Genomic DNA, 24,438 nt, shown 5'->3' with positions numbered 1-24,438 from the left:
TAAGTCATACTTAAATCTATGTGAAACACCAACCTTGTGATTGTGCTGGATGGTGCAGTTAAATAAAAATAAATCAAATGTGCAAGTAAAACCAGTGGCTGGCATTTTTAGACTGCTTGCATTTTTAGGCTGCTTGCATTTTTAGGCTGCTTGCATCACCATCAGTCTCTGCCGGAAGGAAAAGACTAATGGGGCAGAAATAACATCAGGTGGTAGGGTATTCCATGTCTTCACAGTGAGAAGAAAAAACGACTGTACATACTGTTCTAGTTCAAGCTCCTGAAATTAACTCACTGTCTTGTCTGCGGACAAATGATCTGTCCGGACAAAGAACCTAGTCTACACGGGCAGCGTAGCGAAGTTGAAATGGGGTGGCACAGGAAAATAGGCAATTATTCTTTAAAAAAGGGCTCTATCTTAAAGTTAAAACAAAGAAAAAAATTATCTACAGTGGTTTCATGAGCAAAAAATTTTGAGGGGGCTAGACATGTCATATCACATAAAATTTATACGAAGGAGCGAGCGAGCAAAAATTCTGACGTTTTTATATTAAACAAAAATCCAATTTCTTGATAGATTTTGACACAATGATTCAGAAAATAATACATTTCACCCTTCTATCTTTCCTTTGCTCTGTTTTTTCTTGGTTGTGATTATTTTTTTGGGGGAGCAAGAGCCCCCCCCCCCCATCTGTATGCCACTGCTTATCTACCCCCACTCACATGACTCGAGAAACTTAATGCACATAGTCCTTATTATTCTTACAAGTTTTTTCCCTCAGGATAAGTAGTACCATATATATACAAATGAGAATATGGTTTTCTTGTTTCAAAGGGGCACTTGTTATACACATAAAACAGGTTCATCTCGGGTGAAAGGGGCACAGAACATGTTTGTAAACGAGAGTCACTTTTCTTGGGTAAAAAGGGCACATACGAGAAAGGCCATCTATAAGAAGGCAAAGGGGCACTTGCGAACGGAATAAACGGGTAATAGGTACATGTATGAAAGGGGCACAGAACACATTTGGAGGGGCACTTTTCTTGGGGAAAAAGGGGCGCTGATTTGAGAAAGGGCACTTACAAGAAGGCAAGTACATTAGGCACTTGCTCACACATAAAACGGCCACAGAACACGTTCGTGAGGGGGCTTTTTTGGGGTAAAATTTGGCACTGATACGAGAAATGGCACTTGCTAACACATAAAACAGGTTCTTCTCAGGTGAAAGGGGCACGTACAGTACATGTTCATGACACCATGCTTGGTGGATTAACTTGTCAAGGTGTTGAGAAATGGGCCCCTGATGTTAACAACTGCACACAATAATACAGGATTTGTATAGCGCACGTATCCACCTGGATAGGTGCTCAAGGCGCTCCTATATTACCCCGGCTAAGCTAGTCTACCGATTCTGGTTCGCACAGCTTTTTGAGGAATTACTTCCTACCGGTACCCATTTACCTCACCTGGGTTGAGTGCAGCACAGTGTGGATTAATTTCTTGCTGAAGAAAAACACGCCATGGCTAGGACTCGAACCCACGACCCTCTGGGGTCTGAAAGACGAGAGTCAGAACCACTAGACCACGACGCGCCCACATGTATGTCCACACTGACATGCATGTGGGACTAGGCTAACTGCTGGCATGCATGCCAAAGCCGCATATTAAAGGCCTCTGGCTTTTTTTTCGACTATGTCCAAAGGTCTTTAAAAACTTTTTGTTTATAAAATAGCCTTGTAGTTACTTAATTTTTTCTTTTCTTTCAGGAAGTGGAACTTTTCTATTGTTGGCGACACAAAGCTTGAGATGGGGTGGTACGTACTTCCTGCGGCAGCGTATTCAGACTGGACTGGTCTCTGTTTGGGCTACCAGGTGGGTCTACATGATTTGTTCCTAACCGTATTTATGTGCTATAGTATGAAGGATATATGCAAAGACTTGAATCATCTTTCGGATGGTGACTTCAAAGGTCGGTCCCAGACGTAAATAATCATATCTGATTAATACACGTCTGACAAAACTCAAATACACACACACACTCCCCTCCATCTCGTGCTATGTGTCCATTTTCTCACATCTCAAACTCTGCTACATGTACATTGTACATGTATGTTGCAAAAGAACCTCTTTTGCTTGCCTTAAGTTGTGTCTGTCTAGCTATATGACTCCTTTATGTGAAAAAAAAGAGAGATCTCGATGGGGCATATACCTCATCTTTGGTTGTGACGGGGAAAAATGCACAAAGGCTGGGGGCGATTTAGCTCAGGACTATAATGCTCAAAAGATCCCTGGAAACTAAAAAAAAGGAGCTCTTTCCTTAATGTTAACGTTTATCCAATCTTATTAGATTTTAGATCTTAATCAGATTTAGACATTAAGTTTGTGAGAACTGAGAAGTAGCCCCTGAAAAAAAATATGCCTGTGTTGTGATATCATTAAGATCAAGATACTGTTGTACACATGCATAAGAAAGCAAATCCTAGCTCTGTTCTCATCAAACTCCCTGTTGAGAAAAATGTTGCCAGATACGGTATTCAGAAAATAAAGATGATGATGATGGGCTAATGTTTATAGATCTATATACACTCCCCTCCAAAAGTTTGGGAACACCTGCATTCAGTGTGTGCTTTTATATACTTGGTAGACTTTATTGATAGTGTGGCGTAACCGAGCTCTGTCGGGGTAGCGTTCTGCCGTCTCGCAGTCTCCAGAACCCGGTCCACGCTTCTCCTCACTTATATATCTCTTTTGGGCAGGTTCGTTCACAAAAGTATATTGTGCAACGTGGTACACTCTCTCGCTCCTCTGAAATACACCAGATCACCCGCTCACTCACCCTAAATCATGCAAATGAAGCAACTTGGGAGATATTCAGTATACAGTTCAACTTGATTTATTCGGAGCTTACATCTTACAACCGCACGCCACCGCAGCTCCCAGCGAACTGACGTACTTCTCCAATAATCGCAAAGCATATCACAACTAAAATATCGCCCTCTACGATTAAACTATGAAATACATCTTAAAGGCATAACTCATTATGCTACACAGCCCCTCCCCAAGTCTGGGCTGTCCTCGGACCAGGTATTAACAACAAAGCATAAACATGAATTTCTTTAAATGTTATCTCGCTCTTCCAAAGAAGAAAATAAAACATGAAAACATCGTTAAAAGTATACAGGTATATACATTGGCATAGTACATAAAGGAAGTACCGTTTTTACATTAACAACCAAAATAATCTATATACAGAAATAGATAAAGTAAAGAGTAAAGAGAGTAGCATTGAGATCAGGAAAATGTCAAGATGAGAATGATATAAGAAAGGTTAGAAAATAAGAAAAGGAAAACATGGAAGCAAAAAATATAAAGAATACATCAAGGCATAAAACAACATGTTGAATACAAAAATCAAATGCGTCAGAGTCTGACTGTTTCTGGCACAAAGTAATCTATAGCGAAAGTTCTGTCCAATATCTATTCTGCGGATTGAAGTGCTAGAGGATTTCTTCTTGGGGGTTTCTTCAAGGCGCATGTCTAGAACTACTTTTCATCATTTCGATCTCTCTCTAAAGACTTCTTTGGAGGCCAAGGCGTTACCCCGCCGTAACAATCAGCGGATGTGCATCCAACGCAATTCCTTCGAACTATCTATCTGAAGAACAACATCACATGCCAGGTTACTTTCCGACCTTGGTCACACTCCTACTTCCTGTAGAGTATGTCTTGCTTCATCTCCAGCTGTGCATCCTCCAATAGGACTTCTCCACACTAGACTTTGAAGCCACCTTTGACCAATCGGGCCGGTCGACTGACTGATGCTCTGCTTCCAAAATCTACCTGATCGAAGGTTCTTTCTGTTGGTAACTGCTCATTGCTGATGTCAAATTCCACGGCAACCACCCTTGCCTCTGCAAAGATCCAACCAAGTGCCCGATGATCCGTCCTGATCTCCGCCCATAGAAGTTCTGTTGCAGCTCCGAAACACTACCATGGCCCATGACTCTTTATGAGCCCCATAGTAGTTTTTCTCTGCTTTCTGAATGCAGTACCCCACTAGCATAGGACATGACTTGCTCCTTCCCAACATACATGTAGGACAGCTCCAGTTCCCTCGTTGCTAGTATCTGCATATCCAACAAGTACTTCTCTTCGACGTTCAGAGATCCCCATCTCCACGCTGTACTTATCCTGCAAGGAATTTCAGTTTCCTCCTCCAAGCCACTCGTTGGTTGTCCATTTCTACAACCGACTCAATAGGCGCTATTCACCCACGTGTATAGGCGCTACCTCCGCCACGCACACTCAAGGCGCCATTCACCAACGTGTGTAGGCGCTATCTCCGCCACACACACCCAAGGCGCCATTCACCAACGTGTGTAGGCACTATCTCCGCCACACACACTGGGCACTATTCACCAACGTGTGTAGGCACTATCTCCGCCACACACATCCAGGGCGCTATTCACCAACGTGTGTAGGCACTATCTCCGCCACACACACCCAGGGCGCTATTCACCAACGTGTGTAGGCACTATCTCCGCCACACACACCCAGGGCGCTATTCACCAACGTGTGTAGGCACTATCTCTTCTTGCCTCTCTCCAGGCTCCCTTCCTCTGCGCTATCCACGCTGTCGCCAACACACACACTCCGGGTGCTATTCACCAACGTGCATAGGCGCTCTCTTCTTGCCTCTCTCCAGGCTCCCTTCCTCGGCGCTATCCACGCCGTCGCCAACACACACACTCCGGGTGCTATTCACCAACGTGCATAGGCGCTCTCTTCTTGCCTCTCTCCTGGCAATCTTCATAGGCGATATACGTGGCGCTCCCTGTAATACAGGCGCCTAAGTTGTCTGAGCTTCCAATACCACGTTGTTCAATCCCACCGCTGCCACCAGTGTGGCGTAACCGGGCCCTGTCGGGGTAGCGTTCTGCCGTCTCGCAGTCTCCAGAACCCGGTCCACGCTTCTCCTCACTTATATATCTCTTTTGGGGCAGGTTCGTTCACAAAAGTATATTGTGCAACGTGGTACACTCTCTCGCTCCTCTGAAATACACCGGATCACCCGCTCACTCAACCTAAATCATGCAAATGAAGCAACTTGGGAGATATTCAGTATACAGTTCATCTTGATTTATTCGGAGCTTACATCTTACAACCGCACGCCACCGCAGCTCCCAGCGAACTGACGTACTTCTCCAATAATCGCAAAGCATATCACAACTAAAATATCGCCCTCTACGATTAAACTATGAAATACATCTTAAAGGCATAACTCATTATGCTACAATATTGAGGCTCATAGCATAGTTGAATTTTTGTTTTAAAGTGAAGATTATACAGCAGTGTAAATTTTGTTATTGATTCAAACAAATTTATACTCTCTTAAATGTCTGCCTACCAGTCAAGAAGGCATTCTTTCAAAATGCTAACTTCTTTTAGTACATGCAGTTATTGCAGTTATTCAGAGCTTTTACACTAAAACATGTGCAACTTCATTCATTTTTCTTTTTCCTAGTCAGAAGTCATACACAAAAATAAAATCAAACAATACTCAGTGTTTCACTGATATGGAAAATTCGATGGAAAACTCGATGGGATTGAGATCTTGGGACTGCATGGGGTGGCCAATCCATGATTTCCAGGACTTCCTTCTCTTCCTTTTTCTTCAAGTAGTCTTTGCTTAGTCTTGACATGTGTTTTGGGTCATTGTCCTGCTGGAAAACGAATCCTTCTCCGATCAGGCGTTTCCCTGAAGGGATGGATGGCCTTCCGCTGTAGGATTGAATGATAGCCGTGCTGGTTGAGGATACCCTCTACTCTGTGCAAGCTGCCTACATTTCCTGCACTAAAGTAACCCCAAACCATGACATTACCACCACCATGTTTCACAGTTGGCTTGATGCACTGGGGTAGCATCTTTTCTCATTTTCGCCGTCTCACATAGGTACGTTGCTTGCTGCCAAACACCTCGAACTTTGATTCGTCAGACCAAAGAACCTTCTGCCACTGCTCCAAAGACCAGTCTTTATATGCTTCCTAGCCCAAGCAAGCCTTTTCTTCCGGTTCTTTTCTTTGAGGAGTGGTTTCCTTGAAGCCACACAGCCCATCAGCCCTGCTCCACAGAGACGTCTTCTAACAGTTGAAGAACATACAGGCATCTCACGGGTGTTGTTGAGGCCAGCTGTAATTTGTGGGCAAGTCAGACAACGGTTGCGCAGACTGCTCACCCGAATGTATTTATCTTCAGCAGGAGATGTTGTTTTTGGCCTACCACTTCGTCTCCTGTTCCCATTAGACCCAGTGGCCTCTTTGCGTTCCAGGCTGTAGTGAACCGCATGGATACTGATCTTGAGTTTCCTGGCTATTTCTTGCATGGAGTAGCCTTCTTTCCTCAAAACTACAATTGACTGACGTGTTTCCAAAGAAAGCTGTCTTGTCTTAGCCATTTTAATTTTGTGACTGACTTCTGACTAAGAAAACTGAATAGGCAAAATGAGTGAAGGTGCACTGGAATAAGTGTAAAAAAATCTGAATAACTTTTGAATTCATGAATTTCAAATTGCACTGATGTCTACTCCACTTCCATGTATTTTCTTTAAAGAAGGATTAGGCATTTGTCAAGTTCAGATGTTTTCCAGGATAAAGATGCAGATTTCCATAAATTAACTGTCTTATGAACAATACTGAGCAACAAATTCTGAGGACATCTGCTGTAACATTCACAAAATATTGGGAAGAATTTCAGAAAAGAACCCCAAACAGAACAATGTTAAAAGAAGTAAGCATTTTTTAGAGAATGCCATCTTGACTGGTAGCCTGCCCTCTTTGGCAGCTGCACGTCCCTTAAGAGCTTTGAATTCGTATGAATCAATGATAAAATGTACACTGGTGTATAGCCTTCACTTTAAAACAAAAATACAGCTGTACTATGAGGCTTAACCTTGGTAAAGTCTACTAAAGTTCGAAAAACACACACTGAAGGCAGGTGTTCCCAAACTTTTGGAGGGGAGTGTATACACTGTAAATGTTTAGCTGACAGGAAAGAAATTAATTTGATTCAATTAAACTTAAGGAGATTTATGGGGTGTTGCAAGAAACTTACGATAAATTGCAAGTCTATTTTTTGTCTCTAAATCAATCATATGTCTTGTAATTAATTGCAAATTAGTGATTGATTGCTAATCTGCTCCTTGAAACAAGAAGTTTAATCTGATTTGCTACAGCTAACGTTGATCTATCAGTTGGTAAATTGCAACAGAATATTTGCAATCGATCGCAAATATTTTCTTGCAACACCCCCCATAATAGTGACTTATTATATAAGAATTCTCAGGAGAGTCAATTTAACAAATTCTTATCTATATATCGAACCATATTTTTGTTGCCTAGATGAAGATGTTAAAGATAAATACCAGTAACGAACTCAAAATGAGTTTGAACAGAATCCAGTGAAATTGCCACCAGTGTATGTAATGTGCCAAATAGCTATGGAAGAAAATGCTCGATTTCTGAGAAATGAGCAAAATAAGCACGGAATTCCATGAAATGTCCGATATTTTTCTAAGCGGTATTAATACTCTGTCCCACATATGCTTTTCTGTGAATAATGATCATCAGAATGATTGATTTTGAGCTAAGATTTCATGATTATACATAGATCAGTTGACATTAATGTACTAGATCTAGATGAATGATAATGTTTTGGCAATTACCTTGATCTAAAGATTTTCTCATGAAACAATTGGTTGTCGCAACTACTGTCTTTAACCTTTAATTAGAAGGAAAGATGCATAAAAATTTTTCCTTTTCTAAATTGCCTGCCCTTCACAGGTTGGGTCTACATCTTTTTTCAAGAATTCTCTCCGATGGCTTCGATAGGAGGTTCAACAAAGCTAAAAACCAGCCTTCACTTTTCTTTGTGTTCTGGACCTTGCAAGGTTAGTATGCAGATCGAGTAGATGTAAAGCTAGGTACACGTAGGCAAAAGGCAGGCATTTTTTTAATACTTAATTTGATTTTCGAGGGCTACATGTACAGTACTTGTTACAACCAAATGCCTGAAGCCAAGCATTCACTACATGTAGGCCTACTAAGATCCGAATGCAACACGTTGCTAATCGCATCTCAGTGCTCACAGTTGCCATTACAGGTCAGCACACAGATCGTGACAGCTCTGCAGCCCGCTGCATCTCCATAGCACATTCGCTTTTCTTGCACATACATGTATTTCATCTGCAACAGCTTGGCAAAGTTGTTTTTACGTCATCATCTAGGACAAATCTGATTGGCTAAAATTATCACAATTGCAGGAAGGTTTGACAGGTCAAATGTCTGAAATTCGGTCTGCGATGCCCTTGCAAACAAATCGGATCACAGGTGCAGGTTGGTGCACACACTGCGATTTTGTTACAAACGGATCTCAGGGCCATCACGTTGGACAGTATGCGTTGGGCTTTACTCCGCCATAATTGATAAGCTTTAATGTTGCATTGAATGGGGATTATTTAAAATTCCAATGGATTTTTAAAAATTTCATGGCTCTTTTGCGCTTTTTTTTTTAGGGGGGGGGGGGGGGAATCACCCCAAACTCGCATTGTGGCTTTTTTCCTGGCTAAATAGGCCTCCTCCACCCCCCCTGCCCCTAAGTTGCAAACTACCCTAAAATGAGAATGCCTCCTTGTTGTGCCATCCTGCGTTTGGAAGTTAACATGGAAACTTGCATCTTTTGTATTTCCATTATTTTGAATGTGCTTGTGCCAAATCAGATTGGATCCATTTTAATCACTGGACTTCCACGGTGGACAAATTTCGTGAAAGTGTGTATCTCTTCAGCTGTGTGGCTAGGACAGTGATTTCCTATTTAATAAAAAATACCTTTCCCTTTTCGGAGACCAGTAATTCTGTTTCAACTTGATCTCGAATGAAAATTCCATTTTTGTCATAGATAACGTACTGAGCAGAAACATAATTTGGTTTTGCAAAGGTAAATTCATTAAAGTTTCACAGGAAAAGTAAAGTACCAAAATGGATTTTCCATTTAAACGGAAAGTCGCTGTTCCTCGTGTGGTTCATGGGTTGTATAGATGACTGTTGGATGTTTTCACGCACATATTTACAGTGTGATTGGTGAATTATCATGAAAAATGTATTAAACCCCCCACCCCCCCAAAAAAAACAACACATGTATATATGTGGTTTGTTAATACATGTTTCATTTTTGAAAAACATGGTTTATTTATATCAAAAACTGTAATACACATGCTGCAGCCAATGACTGAAATGTATCGGTTTACAATATGTTCATAAATAAAAAAAAAATATGAGTAAAAAAAAAAATATGGGCAAATATCAGTTATTTCAAACTGAATTGATGGAGGGTAATTATTTTATCAATTATTGCAATAATGCACTTTTACATGTATGATGAAATCATGAAAGTGTATTCTTTACTCATAGAAACATTGCATTGAAAAAATATATATTTATAGATGTTATCCCTGAATCGTTACCTCCTTTTCATTCTTCAGCAGCTCTATAGTCATACCTGACTCTAAGGCCAACGATCGCTTTGGCAATTTTTAAATATTGATATTTATTATGGTCATATTTATACCTTTGTATTGTTTCCTCTGTTTTTGTCTTCCAAAGCTCTTTGGATATTTGTTACCCTAAGCCCATCGATCGCTTTGAATGGAGTTAAGAGGGACGAACCTCTTGGTGTCCGTGATTACATTGGATGGGGCACCTGGGCCGTGGGGTTCTTAATGGAAGTCATTGCCGACAGGCAGAAATCTGTCTTCAAAGCCAACCCTGCCAATGCTGTAAGTACATTTATAGCCTTTGTTAGTGAACTCTAGTTTGGCAGGAAGGGGGGGGGGGGCGATGGGCCTACCCTCAATGTTTTGAATATTGGTCCTAATCGCGGAAATGAAAAGGTTTTGCCGCTACATTTTCTGGCTCCCTTTCTTTCAAGTTTCTTCTTAACTTTTGAGACCGAACTTGGCATGCATGGGGGTTGAATTCTAGATTAAAGTTACGCAACTTTCTGTAAGTACATATCAGGCCCAAAATTGCCCAGAAATATGATTTGAAATTTCACGTATAAATCCTATGCATTTGTGTTGCCAACAATAAAAAAGGTTAAAGATATAGATAATTACACAATTTATTAAACAATGAAATTACAGAGAAAGGTATTAAAGTTTGGTATCAAAATGTTGTCATATCAGATTTGCTATACATGTAGAAAGCGACACTTTCAGGGCCCAAAATTATCAGAACTATTTGGACCTTGATTTCTTGATTTATGCAAGAAATATGAATTCAGGGAATAACTTTGTTTTGCAAATTTAGATAGCATTTAAGCTCTCAACTATTAAAGTAACGTACATGTACAGTCCTATGTAAAAATATGCTATACAAAAGGCTTTAAAGTATAGCAGTCTTTCAAAATGTGGAGCAAATTGCGATGCGATACCAGGACAATTATTCCCTGTGAATTTTTATGTACAGTTAACCAAAATGATGTATGTTTTTGATACAGAAAGTGACAAATCTTAAGAATTGAGTACTGGATCTACACAACTGTGTAGTTTGTAATTAAACCTTCCATTAATTGAATTGTTAAAGTCTAAGCAGTTTTCCATATATACACAACTTGCAGTATTTACAAAGTTGAATAGACGTCTGTGGTCCCAAAATATTTGACTAACATATGCAGATTTTACTGGTTTGGAATTTCCATGAAACACGTTATGAAACAAAAAAAAAGTCTGAGCAAAAAAGTGATCAACATATTATCTCTAACCCTCCCCCCCCCCTCCCTTCAATCATTAGGGTAAATTCATCAACACTGGTCTTTGGAGCATCAGTCGCCATCCTAACTACTTCGGTGAGATCCTCTGCTGGCTCGGCCTCTACGTCTCGGCCTCTTCCTCCCTGACTGGCTGGCAGCATCTCACCGCGATCTCTCCCATCTTTGTGACCCTGCTCCTGACGAAGGTCAGCGGCATCCCCATGCTGGAGAAGTACGGGTTGAAGAAGTGGGGAAGCGACCCGTCTTATCAGAACTACCTCCGCAAGACTGCAGTGCTTGTTCCATTCCTGTGGTGAAACTCCTCCATTGTACAAATAATGAATGTTTATGAGTGCAATGGACAGAATACTGCATGAGGTGAAAGATGAAAAGATCCATTCAACTCGGCTACGCCTCGTTGAATGGATCATTCTTTTCACCTTTCACAGAATGAAGTATTCTGTCCATTGCACGAATGAAGGAACATTCATTATTTAGTTTATATGACACTTGAAACTAGGTTATTTTTCATATGAAATTTATCAATTTCGATGCACAAAGATTATGATCATGCAGTGCGAGCTCGTTCTGTTAATTGATTGTCGCGTGTGTTGCGTACATACAACATGCGCGCTGTAAACGTGAGTGGTTTTACTTGTGATGCCGGCAGTCAGGGTGCGCGCGTGCAATGAACAAAATCGATATCAAACAACCAATCAAATGCCAAGGATCTATCTCGGTGTCATATAATCATTAATGTCAAGTAATTCAATCGTCCACACTTTGTCAGTACATGTATATCCACCTCTTTGAAAACTGGTCAATGACCCCTCCTCCTTGACTGTATGTGGTTAGATAATTAATGATGTAATATAATCAGGCGATGATCCAGGATTTTCCAGGGTGGGGGGGGGGGGGCTTTTTGTACTCCCAAAAAATTAACAACCCCCCCCCCCCCATAAAGGGGAAATTTATGTCAGGGATAATTTGACAATCCAAAAAAGCATATTCACTACAAAAAGGAGGTCATTTTTTCCCAGGTGAAATTTTACAAGCCCTCCAAAAGGGATCCTCACTTGATTATGAATGACAATGACTAGCAAAGGGTGGGAGGGGGGGGGGGGGCAAGGGTTGGATGTGCCCCTACCTAGATCCGCCACTGAATATAATGAAAATTACAATGATGCAACTTTTAAAATTGAATAGGACTAAAACATTCAAAATAATCATCATAGAGTACTGTACTATAATCAGACCTGCCAACCAGTACGTTTTAGCCGTATTTAGTACGTTTTTCCAACTAAAATACGGCAGTACGTTTTTTCTTTGAAAAATCCTTTTTTTTTTTACTAAATCGTAATTTATTGAGAAAAATAATCTCTATATGTCTCTATTTCATAAAACGTACACAAATATGGTTATTAGATCAATGTAATTTCAGGTAACTTGTTTTTTTTTTCAATCATTTTGTTAAAACCGGGGTGAAGATATACACTTGTTTTAATGTTTTTTTTTTTCATCTGCAAGAGCAGTGCGCATTTTAGCTTGCATGCAGCTTGAGCGCCGCGATGAGCGAGTGCGCCAAGCATTTTGTTATGAAATACACTTTTTTTGGGGAAAATATATATTTTTTAAAGGAGAATGAAACTCTTGGAGCAAGTTAGCTTTTGTGAAAGCAGAAAAATCAAAGAATAAGATCAACAAAAGTTTGAGTAAAATAGGACTAGCAATAGAAGAGTTATGAGCATTTGAATGTCGAGATCACTAATGCTATGGAGATCCTCCCATTGGCAATGCGACCAATATCTATGATGTCACAGATGAACAACTCTCCCCTTTTGGACACTGAAAATATACCCCAAAACATCTCTTTTTGCTCATTCTAATCATATGACAAACGATTCATCAATGATATAATGTTGTGAAATCTGTGTACTTGTCCTCTCATAAAGAGAACACCTCACCTTGTGATAGACTCTATAAAAGTGAGAATATAAGTGAAATAAGTACTAAAGTAATGAGGGAGTTGTACGTGTGTGACATCACAGATCTTGGTCGCATTGCCAATGGGAGGATCTACATGGCATTAGTGATCTCAATATTCAAATGCTCATAACTTTCTTATTATTCATTCAATCTTCCTCAAACTTTCAACAATATGTTTCTTTGATTTTTCTCTTTGATATGGATTCAGCTGGTTTCAAGGGTTTCATTCTCCTTTAATCACAGAATACAGTTTTTCATTCCCAGAGGTTGGCAGGTCTGCATATTTATCTCACATGATAAAAATACTGATTTTGGGGGATAAGAATACTGAAAATGCAAAATACAACTTGGCAGCTCTGTATAATGTTTAATTGTCAGTTAAGTAATACTTTGAACAGTGGTTAATGCATTCCTCGTAATCGCAAGGTTGTGAGTTCGAATTCCCACTCTTCCATTGTCTCCACTTTGATAAAAAATGGCCAGAGAGTAATATCATTCGTCTATAAGGTCAGCCACTATGATTGATTTAACCTAGACATGTTTCCGAGGTAATTGGTTATATATCAGCTTGGCGTTTACCAGCAAAATGCCCTCCTGCCAAGTTTCTACGGGAGTTACCATAAACTGAAACTGAGATGTAATAGACTGAATTGGACAGAACATTCCAATGAATTTGTCAGATTACTCTTCAGTATTATGAAAAATCCACGCTGTTATGTTTTTCGAGAAAAATTAGTGCTTGGAATTGCTCATGTTCTCAAAAGACGGTACTATTTGGCGGGATCCTGCAAAATGGACTGCCTATTCAATTCATGTGCACAGATTATATATATGTACGATGTGATTGAGAATATAGGGCTCAGTGTGCAGCCCTTATCTCCTTTATAAAGGTACAAGCATATATTGGGTGATTTCAAGTTCAGTGTTGACCATTTGGTGGTGGTGGTGTTAGGTCGATTTTTACACGAGTATAAGACCAAATATAAAATGAAGAAGGTCCTGAAAAGTCTCTCTCTAGTTGTTGAGATGTCAATAATGTGATCTGGATCAGTTTTCCAAACTCAGAGTAGATTTTGGAGCTAGGGGAAGCAGTCTAAATTGTGCTTCCAACACCAACACCAGTGACCAGACTTGAAATCACCCAATATATACATGAGAGTTGAATTGTAGTGAAGTGAAATAATCACAGAACAATGAAGTAACTAAATGATAGATATATAGCACTTTACTTTATGTTTCTACGCAGTTTAATACATTGTAATTATCATTACACTGGTCATTTGATCGTGGCATGCTTGCACACAATGTATGTCACTTCTCCACTCCCTTGGGAGCATTTCAATGATAGTTCAAGACTTAATTGCTAGGCATACTACAAAGCCTTTCACATCCTACCCGGTACTCATTCAACACCTTGCCGGAAAGTGGCAAAGTTTGGATTGACGCCCTGCCAAAGGATGCTAGGCTAAGATGGGATTTGAATCCACGTCACGACCCTCTGGTTCAGGGAAAATTTTAGCCACCAAAATGCTCCAAATAAAAGGTCTGGAATCTCAAAAAGGAGCCCTTGAAAAATCCTCATTCATTGCAATGTTAAAGCTTATCCAATGTTGCAGTTTAAGACAGTAAGTATCGAATTGTGGCCCTTGAAAAAAAAAGATTGCTTGCTCTGGTTACAAGGTGTGAATAAGAACTTCGACAGCATGATGCTTCCGAACTAAAGTTTTGGAAAGTTCCCAGAAAGTACCTATATGTAGTGTTATATTGTACGTGTATATAGTCATGATTTTTATATGATCATGAGAGTAAGTGTAGGTTATTTCTTAGTTTCTTTAACGGAGATTTATGTGATCATAATAGTGTTCAGGAATATTGAAGAGATTCATATGATGTGTAGATTATAAATAAATATGTTTTTTTTAGTTGGGGAGGGGGTTAGGATGCCCCATTATTTCACAAATTGCATGATAGAGTCACAGACACAAAATATGAATACAGTTAAAGCAGGTGTATATATATATGGTAAATGGGTATGAAACCTTTATTCAAGATCAGGGCTCCGTAAAACAAAGGTTTGCAATCAATCGCTAAATACCAATGACCAATCATGATCATCGTTGCATGCGCACTCTGTTTTAAAATACTGACCAGGAGCCAATCAGTGCGGCTCTTTCATATTTGTAATTCATCGCAAACCTTTGTGTTACGGAGCCCAGATTATCAAATGTACATACATCAGACAACAATGTTTCAGCCAATTTTAGCACTAAACATTCTGAAGTTATCTATAATGGCCTTTATCAGGAGCTGATACTCTTGCTAAGGAAGACTTAATATATTCGGGATAAATGGACGTAAACTGGAGTGTTTCATTAAATTTTAAAAGTCAACGATTTTCACTATGGACCAATTTACTGACTTAACGTTTGTGCTCTCAGCCAGTCTGATGCAAAGATTTGTAGTTACTTAGTTTATAACAATATTCAGTAACCCCCCCAAAAAAAACCCCCAAAACCGAGTACTTGTTTCATGAATAGCTGCCCATGTGCTATTTATTCGACAAAAATTGACAGTGGAGCCCACTCCACTGTTATTACTCATTTACACACTTTATACATAGGGTTACAGTGAAAGAAAAGGGTAGTCATTTATGATATTATTTCCAAAATTGTTTGAAAACAAGGGTAAAGTTTTTGTATGGTATGAATCAATGGAGCACAAGAGTGTGAATTAAGCAATTTTATTGTTTGTATGTTTTTTAAACAAATGCATATACCACATCCCTTTAATTTAGAAGACAACAAAAAATGTATTATTGACTATAATTATATGGTAATTTAGAAATATACTTGATTGTATTTGATATGTATATGTCAATAATAAAATCTTTATTTTGAAGTAAAAGTTTGCCCTTTATTAATTGTTTATTTGAGTTAAGTAATTAACTTTGATTGAAGTGTCTTTTAATAGAGGAAGTGAATGTATAATAAATAGTTTATTCTGATGACAAATTTGTTTTTATAAAAGCAGAAAATCTTAGATAAATATCGGTGAAGGGTTGATGAAAATCCATTAAAGAACAAGGAATTTATGTATTTCTTTGAATTTGTATGCGAGCAGCTCCCCCTTATTTCCATTTTAATGGAATATGCTAGATAAATATATATATATTTTTTTATATATAAGTGGGTATTAAAGGATGTGTCTGATGATATTACTGAACAAATGAAATAACTTAAATCTGTTTTGAGAAAAAACACTTATTCAAAAAATTATTACAGCACAACATAAACTGGGTTCCAAATGAAACTGATCAAATTCACAAGTGCACTGCACAAATTCCATTTTATAGTCAAAATGACAAATTCCACTCAGTCAAAATGAACAATATTTTTGGACACAGGCTAGCTTCAATAATCTTCACTAAGCACATTTGAATAGTTAAGAGATTGGTTCACTCACAGAGAGGCTACCCCCCCCCCCCACACACACACATCAATAGGTTTCGGAATCCAAAAGTCACAAAGTGGCGGAAGAAAGACAAATAACAATGAGAGGTCACATATTCATGACGAACTTCCCCTTTGAGGTTCACTGCCTCTGAATATATTCAAGAAGGAAATTAAGTGATAGTGAGCAGTGGCGATTTTTTTTCTGGGGGGGGGGGGCAAATTTCTTTGAAAAAATGACCCTACCCTTTGAGAAATTCCTAGATCTGCCCCTGAAATTACTGAGTAAAGTGGAGCATAAGGTTGAAGAGAAGGGAGACTTTTTCGTCGCTGGTAGATTTAAGGATATGAAGTTCTGAATAAAAAGACTGATGAAGGAATATAAAAACTATGAAAAAATTGATTATACATTAATATATATATATATATATATATTACTCTAGGCTTGTTTCGATAATCTGTTTTGCTTTACCTTCGTCAACCTAAATCGAAACCAGCGATTCTTTTTCCAAAACAATCAAAATGAATACATAAAATCATAACTGTACAATTAAGCATAAGGGGGGGGGGGGGGGCAACATAGGAATCAACATTAAAAGGCGTGTCTAAGGCCTAATATTAGCATGACCGATCGTCATTATTACTTAATTACGTCGAAAGAAAATAAGCAAATTAAAATTGGTTATGAAAAAGGACAAAATGATAGCCATTGCATATTAAAAGGCTTATGATAAAGTAGGCATGAGCTATAAGATAAAAACAATTAATTTAAATCTTGTCCATGTTACTCATTTCACCAATGCTTGTAGCGTTAAATGTCGAATTGCTATCGTGGAGCGAATCCGCAAAAACCGAGTGAGCACCATATCGGCGACTCTTCCCTCCAAACATCTGAAAGAACGCTTTCCTGAAACCTGGGCTCCTCCCAGCGTAGATGAAAGGATTAGCGCAGGAGTTTGCAAAGGCAAGGATGACGAAACACCTGTAGAGAGGACTGAAGAGATGGTTGACGTCGACGACGCCGAGGTTGAACACCAAGAAGCCAAACTGATCCGGCGTCCAGCATACGATGAAGATGATGCCCGGGGGGGCCACTTACATTGACGAGTGGATACCATGCGCGACCAAGAAAACACGTAAAAAGGATGTCTTTTTCAAGATAGGGCACGTTACGTACGTAACGTGATAAGGGTGTCAAAAACACAAAAATAATGAAAAAAGGGTATCTATTTCGCTAGGAAAGCTACGTGTTTAGGGTCACATTTGCGGGGATGATAAAACAAAATTAAAATGTTGTATAAAGGATGTCCTTTTTGCCCCAACACTCGTGTTTAGAGTCCCGATTTGCGCGAGGTGAGGAAGGTGGGCCGTACTAATTAAACCAAATGGTGTGTAAATTAGATAAAACCGACGACCGACGGACCCGTGACACAACAATAAAATATCGCTGTATACTTGTTTAGGGGTTCATTTCAAGGAATACTTGCCAAGAGTATATAGTTTTGTTTCCAATACTTGTTAAGGGTAGGGTTTCAGACGCCAATACTTGTTAAGGGGTGCATTTTCAGAACATGGAAAATACGTGTTTAGGGTGCGTTTCGAGACCCCATGGTCGCGCATGGTATCCACTCGTCAATGGAAGTGGCCCCCCCGGGAGATGATGACGACGATGAGTAGCATCCGTAATACACGACGTTGTGCCTCCTTGAGCTTCGGTGCCATCTGTTCTTGACCTTGATTCCCATTTGACGATTTGCTGCGACGCCGGAGGCTATACAGCGTCATAGAGTGGGCCGTGACCATGATGATGATCGGGACGACGTACTCGATGATGAATAAGGACACCCCAATGAACTTCTGAAATTCCGAGGATGGGAACTGCGTGACACACATTCCACCTTGGACAAAGTGGACGTAAAGACTGAACGTGTTGATAACGACCGCAATAAGCCACATAATAATGATGAGGATAGGTAAACGTGTGTGCGTGAATAAAACTTGGTGACACGATGGATACCTGACTGCCGCCAACCTCTCAATGGAGATGGTAGTGAGCGTGAAGATGGAAGCGCATATGGATATCCACATCAGTACAGACGAGTGGATGATCCTACAGTATGCCTGTCCACCTGGGTTGTCTGGAAGACTGAGTACACTTTGGTGCGGGATGATAAAGACAGATGTCAGGAAGTCAGCGACTGCTAGAGCTCCAATTAAAGTATCGGTGGCACATCGCCGATGTCTTGGACGTAGCAGGACTATCATCACTAAGAAGTTTCCAATGATCCCTATGATAGCCAGGATGAGTTGGAGGATCTCCCACCATTCCCAGGAGACAGGTGCCCACGTCCAGTTGTTCTGGTACTGGTTGGTTGTGTTTTCCATAGTTCTGCTCTGTCACTTTTTACAAGGCAAATTATTCTCTATCTGGAAAATTGTGAAATGGATGTAGATTTCATTGGATATAGGCTTAGGTCATTACATCTGCAAAGTGATAACTTCTGATCACAATTCGCCTACTATAGGCCTACATGGTCGAGTCCTTTCTTTCTCCAAAGATGTAACTAATTAGTTTTACAAGTGGGTGCTGCCTGAAGTAGGCACACTTGAAGTAATAGGAAAATATAAATTTCATGTTGCTAGAAAAAAAAAATAATAATAAAGGACATACCATTGAGAATTTCATGAAAATGTTTTATAGTAGAGCTCTTTTATCGTAATTTATTACAAATGCAATAATGATGAGTATTATGCTCAAAGTGGACTCAGGCCGTACTTTTAACCCTCATGACATCGGAAGGGAAAGTTTAAATATTTCAAATCTGAAATATATATATATATATATATATATATATATATATATGACATAAAAAGACTTAATAGAAACGCCGTGAGGAGACATAATCTTCCAAATTTTCGGTCATATATATATATATATGTCATATATGACATATATTGAATGACGTCATCAGACCAGTCCTGGTTTCGATGAATTTTTCAAGCGTTACCCTTTTACATTCTCCATCCATTCAAATAAACTTCTTGTAAGTGTGGAATTTGACTTAATATTTAACTCTTTACCCGTTTTCTGCTTCAATCATTCTATATCAGCATAAGTCTATCGGTTAGAAGCCGACGTCGTATTTTTTTCTTCTAAACTATGCTGACAACGGTTGAGAGACGGCGTTATATTAACTTGATAGGCGTACTTATCTTTGTTGAGGGACTATGTCGACGAACAGTATAAGAGATAATCATACTTACTTCTTGTGATATAAAGATTGCTCGACGAATTCCTTCTGAAAGAAATTCCAACTGCAAGGCTGAGAGAATGTGTTTGACACTATATTGTGATATACTTTGCAGAAGCGGAATGCGTATTGTGTATGGAGTCAATAATTCTTTTAGTATTTTCAATTCTAATGACAATCCCTCCAGATAAGTACGGGGAACCTTTTGATCAACATTTCTATTAAGAGGTCACATATTCAATAGAAAAGACGGACCGTAAGGACACACCTGCATACATTTTCACCAAGCCCAGCACGTAATTGGGCTAGAACTGGCCGTGTTTGGGAGAGAAATGCAGACCAAATGAGTACCGATAGAGAGAGAGAGAGAGAGAGGAGAAAATGAGAGGGAGAGAGACACACATACACATTATATTTGGCAGTTGAGCATGAGGTACTCCTGACCGCACAGTATTAAATAAGGGATGATCATGACAGGGCATACATTTTTTTCTACTCAGCAAAGTAACATTTTTTCAATATATTATTACCTATGATTACCTTACAAATTTCCCCAAAGACAACAGAAAATGTAACGATGTTTCAACAGAAAACCTTTATCACTTCAATTGATTTATTATTTTGAGATATTATCCGTAGTATATGGGTAAGTCTTTGCTCCTTCGCCATGAAACGGGTCCCATTGCATAATACGTATTATGGTTATTTTGCCTTTCAAATAGTAACTCTAATGGAATCCTTGAATCCTTTGCTAGGATATCAATTCTTTTGAAGAGAGTCCTAAGAGTTTAAGTATCTCCCTAAATAACAAAAATATGACAGGGGCTTCAATGTCAGTAGCCTGTACAAAATCTGGGTGTCCGCGCGAACAAATAGTTATCTCTAAATAAAACGAATTGTGTGTTATTAGGCTTGTGAAATTTCGCACGTAGTCAAGCTTATTGAACCATACTGACTGGGAGTTTAAAAAGAAAAAAAAAAGGAAAAAACATGTGAAAAAAAATCATTTGATATTTCATTTTGAATTAAGTTGCAGTTATGCACCTTGCACTAATAGGATATATAGTGAGATGCGTATCTATTTCTCCATGATCCCCCAGACCTTAAAGTGTTTCCTTTTAATGTCTCTATATATCGAAGATTTTAAACTTGCACTTTTCAACATTGGTTGTTTAGTTAGTTATGAATCCTGTGTATGAAGCTAAACCTGCCCCCCTCCCCCCAAAAAATACAGCAACCTGAACAAAATTTGTATGTCACTTATTGAGCGCTTAAACTGGGCTCAATAGCCAGGTACACTGACTTAAATAGAGATATTTTAAGAACTGTTTGTCGGAATGCATGAAAGGGGGAGGGGGGATGACGGTTCAATCAATGCGAGGGCGTGGCGAGGACATTGGCGGCGGAAGCCGACAAATTTAGGGGGGACCACAAATTTTTTTTGACCAGCAAAAAAAAGGTTATCAACTAAAAATTTAGAGGGGACCGTCCCCCCACCTAAAATTTAGGGGGGACACGTCCCCCCCCCCCGCTTCCGCCGCCTATGGGCGAGGATGCATACTAACTCTCACCATTAAACTAAGGTGAATGCGTAGCGCGAGCTGATTTATCTTTTTTACATTCAGACATGAAAAAGGGGAATTTTGTTTCCATTTTACTACGACCCGGGCGTTAGCAAGAGCTACCATTCCCAAGGCCGAGTATTGAAGGAATTATCATGCCGGGAACCCTGGGTAGAGTGCAACTTTATAAAGGCATACGGAGCAAAAACTGTGGTGTAAACCGGTGTACACAGAGGACCATACCGGTTATTTTACACGGCTGTTAAATTGACAGTGTTAGTTTAACACCTATATGTGTTATTACAACACCTTTGGTTGTTACATTTACACTCTTTGGAGTTATGCTCAATCTCTAGGGTGTAATTTTTTTAACACCTCAGGGTGTGATCATCTATTAACATCAACTGGTGTCAGTTTTAACACCACATGTTTTAGTGTATGGCTCAGCAATTGAAAGGAATTTAAGTGCTCCATCAAATTATCTCACATCCTTCCTCTCCCTCCGTTATCTGTTTCCCTCCCCCATCGCCGACCTCTCTATCTTCAAATTCCTTCCACTTTTCTCTCTCCATCACTTTCCCCTTCCCTTTTTCTTTGTTTGATAGATAATTCCCTTCCTCTTCCAACTCTTTAACAAGTGAATGTGAACGATTTGATGTAATCTTGTAAATGTACCTGAAAATAAATTAATTAAACATTTCTCCACAAATTGATAAGATTTAAAGTATAATACACCGTGGAGTACCGCAAGGATCGTAACGTGGTTCATTTTAGTTCATATATTTTACTTCGGATATCAGCCTACTGTATGAGTAGAGCATTATTTCGGTCAACGCGGTTTCCCCCGTCACACTTTATTGCTGCATGAATTGAAAAGTGAATGATTTTTTTTTTGCAATGAAGATAACGAATAAGAAATGGAAAGTATATTTCAAGGACTTTATTATTTACAAGACACAAACGCATAAACCTCATAAGTCAAGAACATCAATTAAAAATCATTTCAATTATTGATTATATTATCCATCTTTTACTACAAGGCAAATGTCAAGATGATTTTGTCAGATCTGCTAGAATTTTCTAAGGTATATTATATTAGTATTGAAATGGCATTATCAAAGTTTGCGGAAATGATAATATGGCCTAATAGATGATTAAATATAAGTCACAATATACGAGACCGGTTTCATGAAGACTATCCAATCTGTTTTAGTATGCGTTTTCCGTAATACCAAAATAATACTCAAAATACCAAATAAAGATCAGTGCTATATAGGCCTTATATGCGAAACATTTTGAGGAAGTTGATTACAAAAGGCACTACTTATTATTTGTCATTGCTCGATGCGAATTTAAGAGGAATTATCAAAATCAACGATGCTTTCAAGAGAAACGGAAAATTGCACTTTTCAAGAAAAATATACAATCAAACATTACACAATCAAACACAATTATACAATCAAACATAATACATTTTAACACAATAATACAATCAAATATAATACAATCTAACATAATACACTCAGACATAAAAATGCAATCAGACATGATGATACAATCAAATATAATAATGCAATAAAACATTTTAATACAAAGAAGTGACGCTGGATCTTCGTCTGCCTTCGATTAACCAAGGAAAATAAGAAACTGAGAATAAGATAAACATACATTAAATTATTGTCATGTTTGTAAACGATTACATAATGATCGATCCTCTGACAAACAAAATTAGACTTTCAGTTCAAAGGATTTCAGAAAATGATTACATGCGTAGATACTCGAGAGTCTGGCAGTAAAACCCGCAGGTCTCACAGGCCTAATTCATTTCCCATAGACTCGTGTGTTAAAGTGGCACTTAAAAAGAATTCATAAAAAATAAGGAGGAAATTCGAGGGTTGAATGTTTACTACCAGTGGATAGGATAAATGTCTGAAATTCCATATCTGACCAGAAAAGGGTACATCGACCGGCTCATTTTAAAAATAAATCCGCATTTATGAAGACTACACCTGCCGGTACCAAATTCATCACTTGAGAGAGTAAAATGACCCTAATTCTTCCGCCAGTAAAAATATAGTTCCATAATGGTGATATATCTTTCCAATTTGGAAAAAGTAAGTTCAAGGTACCCTCCCTAGAATCAGTGTTTGATTGTCAGTCATATTCATTCATTTTTGTCAATCAGCAATATCAAATTTAAAAATTGAGCAATGGGTTGGCTCGAATGAATATCTATGGCCTGCCAGTTGTGATTAGGCCCGTGCGACCCGCATGCCTTCCGACAATGGAAGCGATCATCACTTATGTCTGCCGATGTGGTGGCGTATAGATAGGGGGAGCCTAGGACCCTCAAAATTTTCACGACCGAGAGAGAGAAAAAACAAAGAAATACAAGGAAAGGAAAAGGGAGATTATGATGCCATTTCTGAACATTACTTCAATATGTACGAATTTTTTTATTCATTAATATTTTGCATTAGAAAAGCGATTTCATTACTTTGGCCCCATATTCAATTTCTGCCCCCTTCAAATACGCAACTGTCTGCACGAAAAAAGGAAAAGGAAAGGAATAGGGTGATATATGATGCCATTTTTAAAATACTACGTCAATATCTACGATTTTTTTTATTCATTTATTTATTTTGGATTAGAAAAGCAATTTCATTACTTTTGCTCCATATGCCATGTCTGCCCCCCTCAAATACGCAAATGTCTGCACGTGCTCACATGTAGATCCTGAACAAACTAATGATTTTAGGTCATGAGGAAGATCGTCAAGATTTCGTGTAGCTCATCGGGAATCATGTCAGCTTCAGTGGTAGATCCAGTGATTAACAGAAGATCGTGGGTTCGACCCCCCAGCCGAGTCATACCATCGTCGAACTCTCCTAAAATGGGATCTACATCCTTCTCGCAGGCCACTCGGCGTATCAGAATGGAGAAGGGTATTAAGAGGTTAAAAACGCAAGACCCATTGGAAAATCAGCTAAAAACAGCTTTTACCTTCTTGTTAATCAACCAAACGTAGAGGCGCCAATTACACTTTGCTGCCGGTGTTGCTGCCCTCTACGTTCGTTGGTGTTAACGATTTATAATCATATCATTTTTATCATTGATTTTTTTTATTTAAGTTAATGTCTCTAGTGGATAATCATTAACTTCTTCTATTGTCTATATCAAAGAGTTTGTCGCAAGAGAGAGGATTCCGTTGCATAGGTGAAGTTAAAGAATTTCTTTCTAATGGAGTCGCTGACAACAGGACCACTGGTTCCTTCTCCAGGCTTAGACATTCCCTTTGCTTTGGAGAAATCTTCTTCCGCTTGAAGAAGCCAGTCTGTTCAAAAGAATAGTAATAATAATAAAAAGAAACGAAACGATATCAGGAT

At 39.0% G+C, this 24,438-nt stretch overlaps 3 protein-coding genes across 3 annotated transcripts in view; 1 reads left to right on the top strand and 2 right to left on the bottom strand.

Moving 5' to 3' along the window:
• The first annotated feature begins 889 nt into the window (after nucleotides 1–889).
• Nucleotides 890–15,694, top strand: LOC129274953 (uncharacterized). Its single transcript, XM_064108913.1, has 5 exons — nucleotides 890–919; nucleotides 1,733–1,872; nucleotides 7,840–7,946; nucleotides 9,658–9,830; nucleotides 10,846–15,694. Exons 1-5 carry the CDS (start codon nucleotides 890–892, stop codon nucleotides 11,119–11,121), a joined length of 726 nt encoding a protein of 241 aa, XP_063964983.1. The 3' UTR covers nucleotides 11,122–15,694.
• A 2,177-nt stretch (nucleotides 15,695–17,871) lies between these two features.
• Nucleotides 17,872–19,787, bottom strand: LOC129273925 (allatostatin-A receptor-like). Its single transcript, XM_064108912.1, has 2 exons — nucleotides 19,504–19,787; nucleotides 17,872–18,666 (listed from the first exon to the last, which is right to left on the bottom strand). Exon 2 carries the CDS (start codon nucleotides 18,622–18,624, stop codon nucleotides 17,872–17,874), a length of 753 nt encoding a protein of 250 aa, XP_063964982.1. The 5' UTR covers nucleotides 18,625–18,666; nucleotides 19,504–19,787.
• A 2,190-nt stretch (nucleotides 19,788–21,977) lies between these two features.
• LOC129274952 (integrin alpha pat-2-like) overlaps nucleotides 21,978–24,438 on the bottom strand; it is a 44,224-nt gene continuing 41,763 nt past the window's right edge. The window contains exon 28 of the mRNA XM_064108568.1: nucleotides 21,978–24,386. Coding sequence (XP_063964638.1) covers nucleotides 24,207–24,386 — 180 coding nt within the window. The 3' untranslated portion in view covers nucleotides 21,978–24,206. The remainder of the gene's footprint in view (nucleotides 24,387–24,438) is intronic.

This window comes from Lytechinus pictus, chromosome 13 (genome assembly GCF_037042905.1).
Source record: "Lytechinus pictus isolate F3 Inbred chromosome 13, Lp3.0, whole genome shotgun sequence".
In the NCBI taxonomy this organism is placed as follows: Eukaryota; Metazoa; Echinodermata; class Echinoidea; order Temnopleuroida; family Toxopneustidae; genus Lytechinus; species Lytechinus pictus.
This window is presented reverse-complemented; position numbering and strand designations above follow the sequence as displayed.

Coding starts and splice junctions, on each gene's coding strand:
- LOC129273925 (XM_064108912.1), bottom strand. CDS start 18,624: ATGGAAAACACAACCAACCAGTACCAGAACAACTGGACGTGGGCACCT.
- LOC129274953 (XM_064108913.1), top strand. CDS start 890: ATGTTTGTAAACGAGAGTCACTTTTCTTGG. Junction 920..1,732: donor ACGAGAGTCACTTTTCTTGG/GTAAAAAGGGCA, acceptor TTTATAAAATAG/CCTTGTAGTTACTTAATTTT. Junction 1,873..7,839: donor GTCTCTGTTTGGGCTACCAG/GTGGGTCTACAT, acceptor TGCCCTTCACAG/GTTGGGTCTACATCTTTTTT.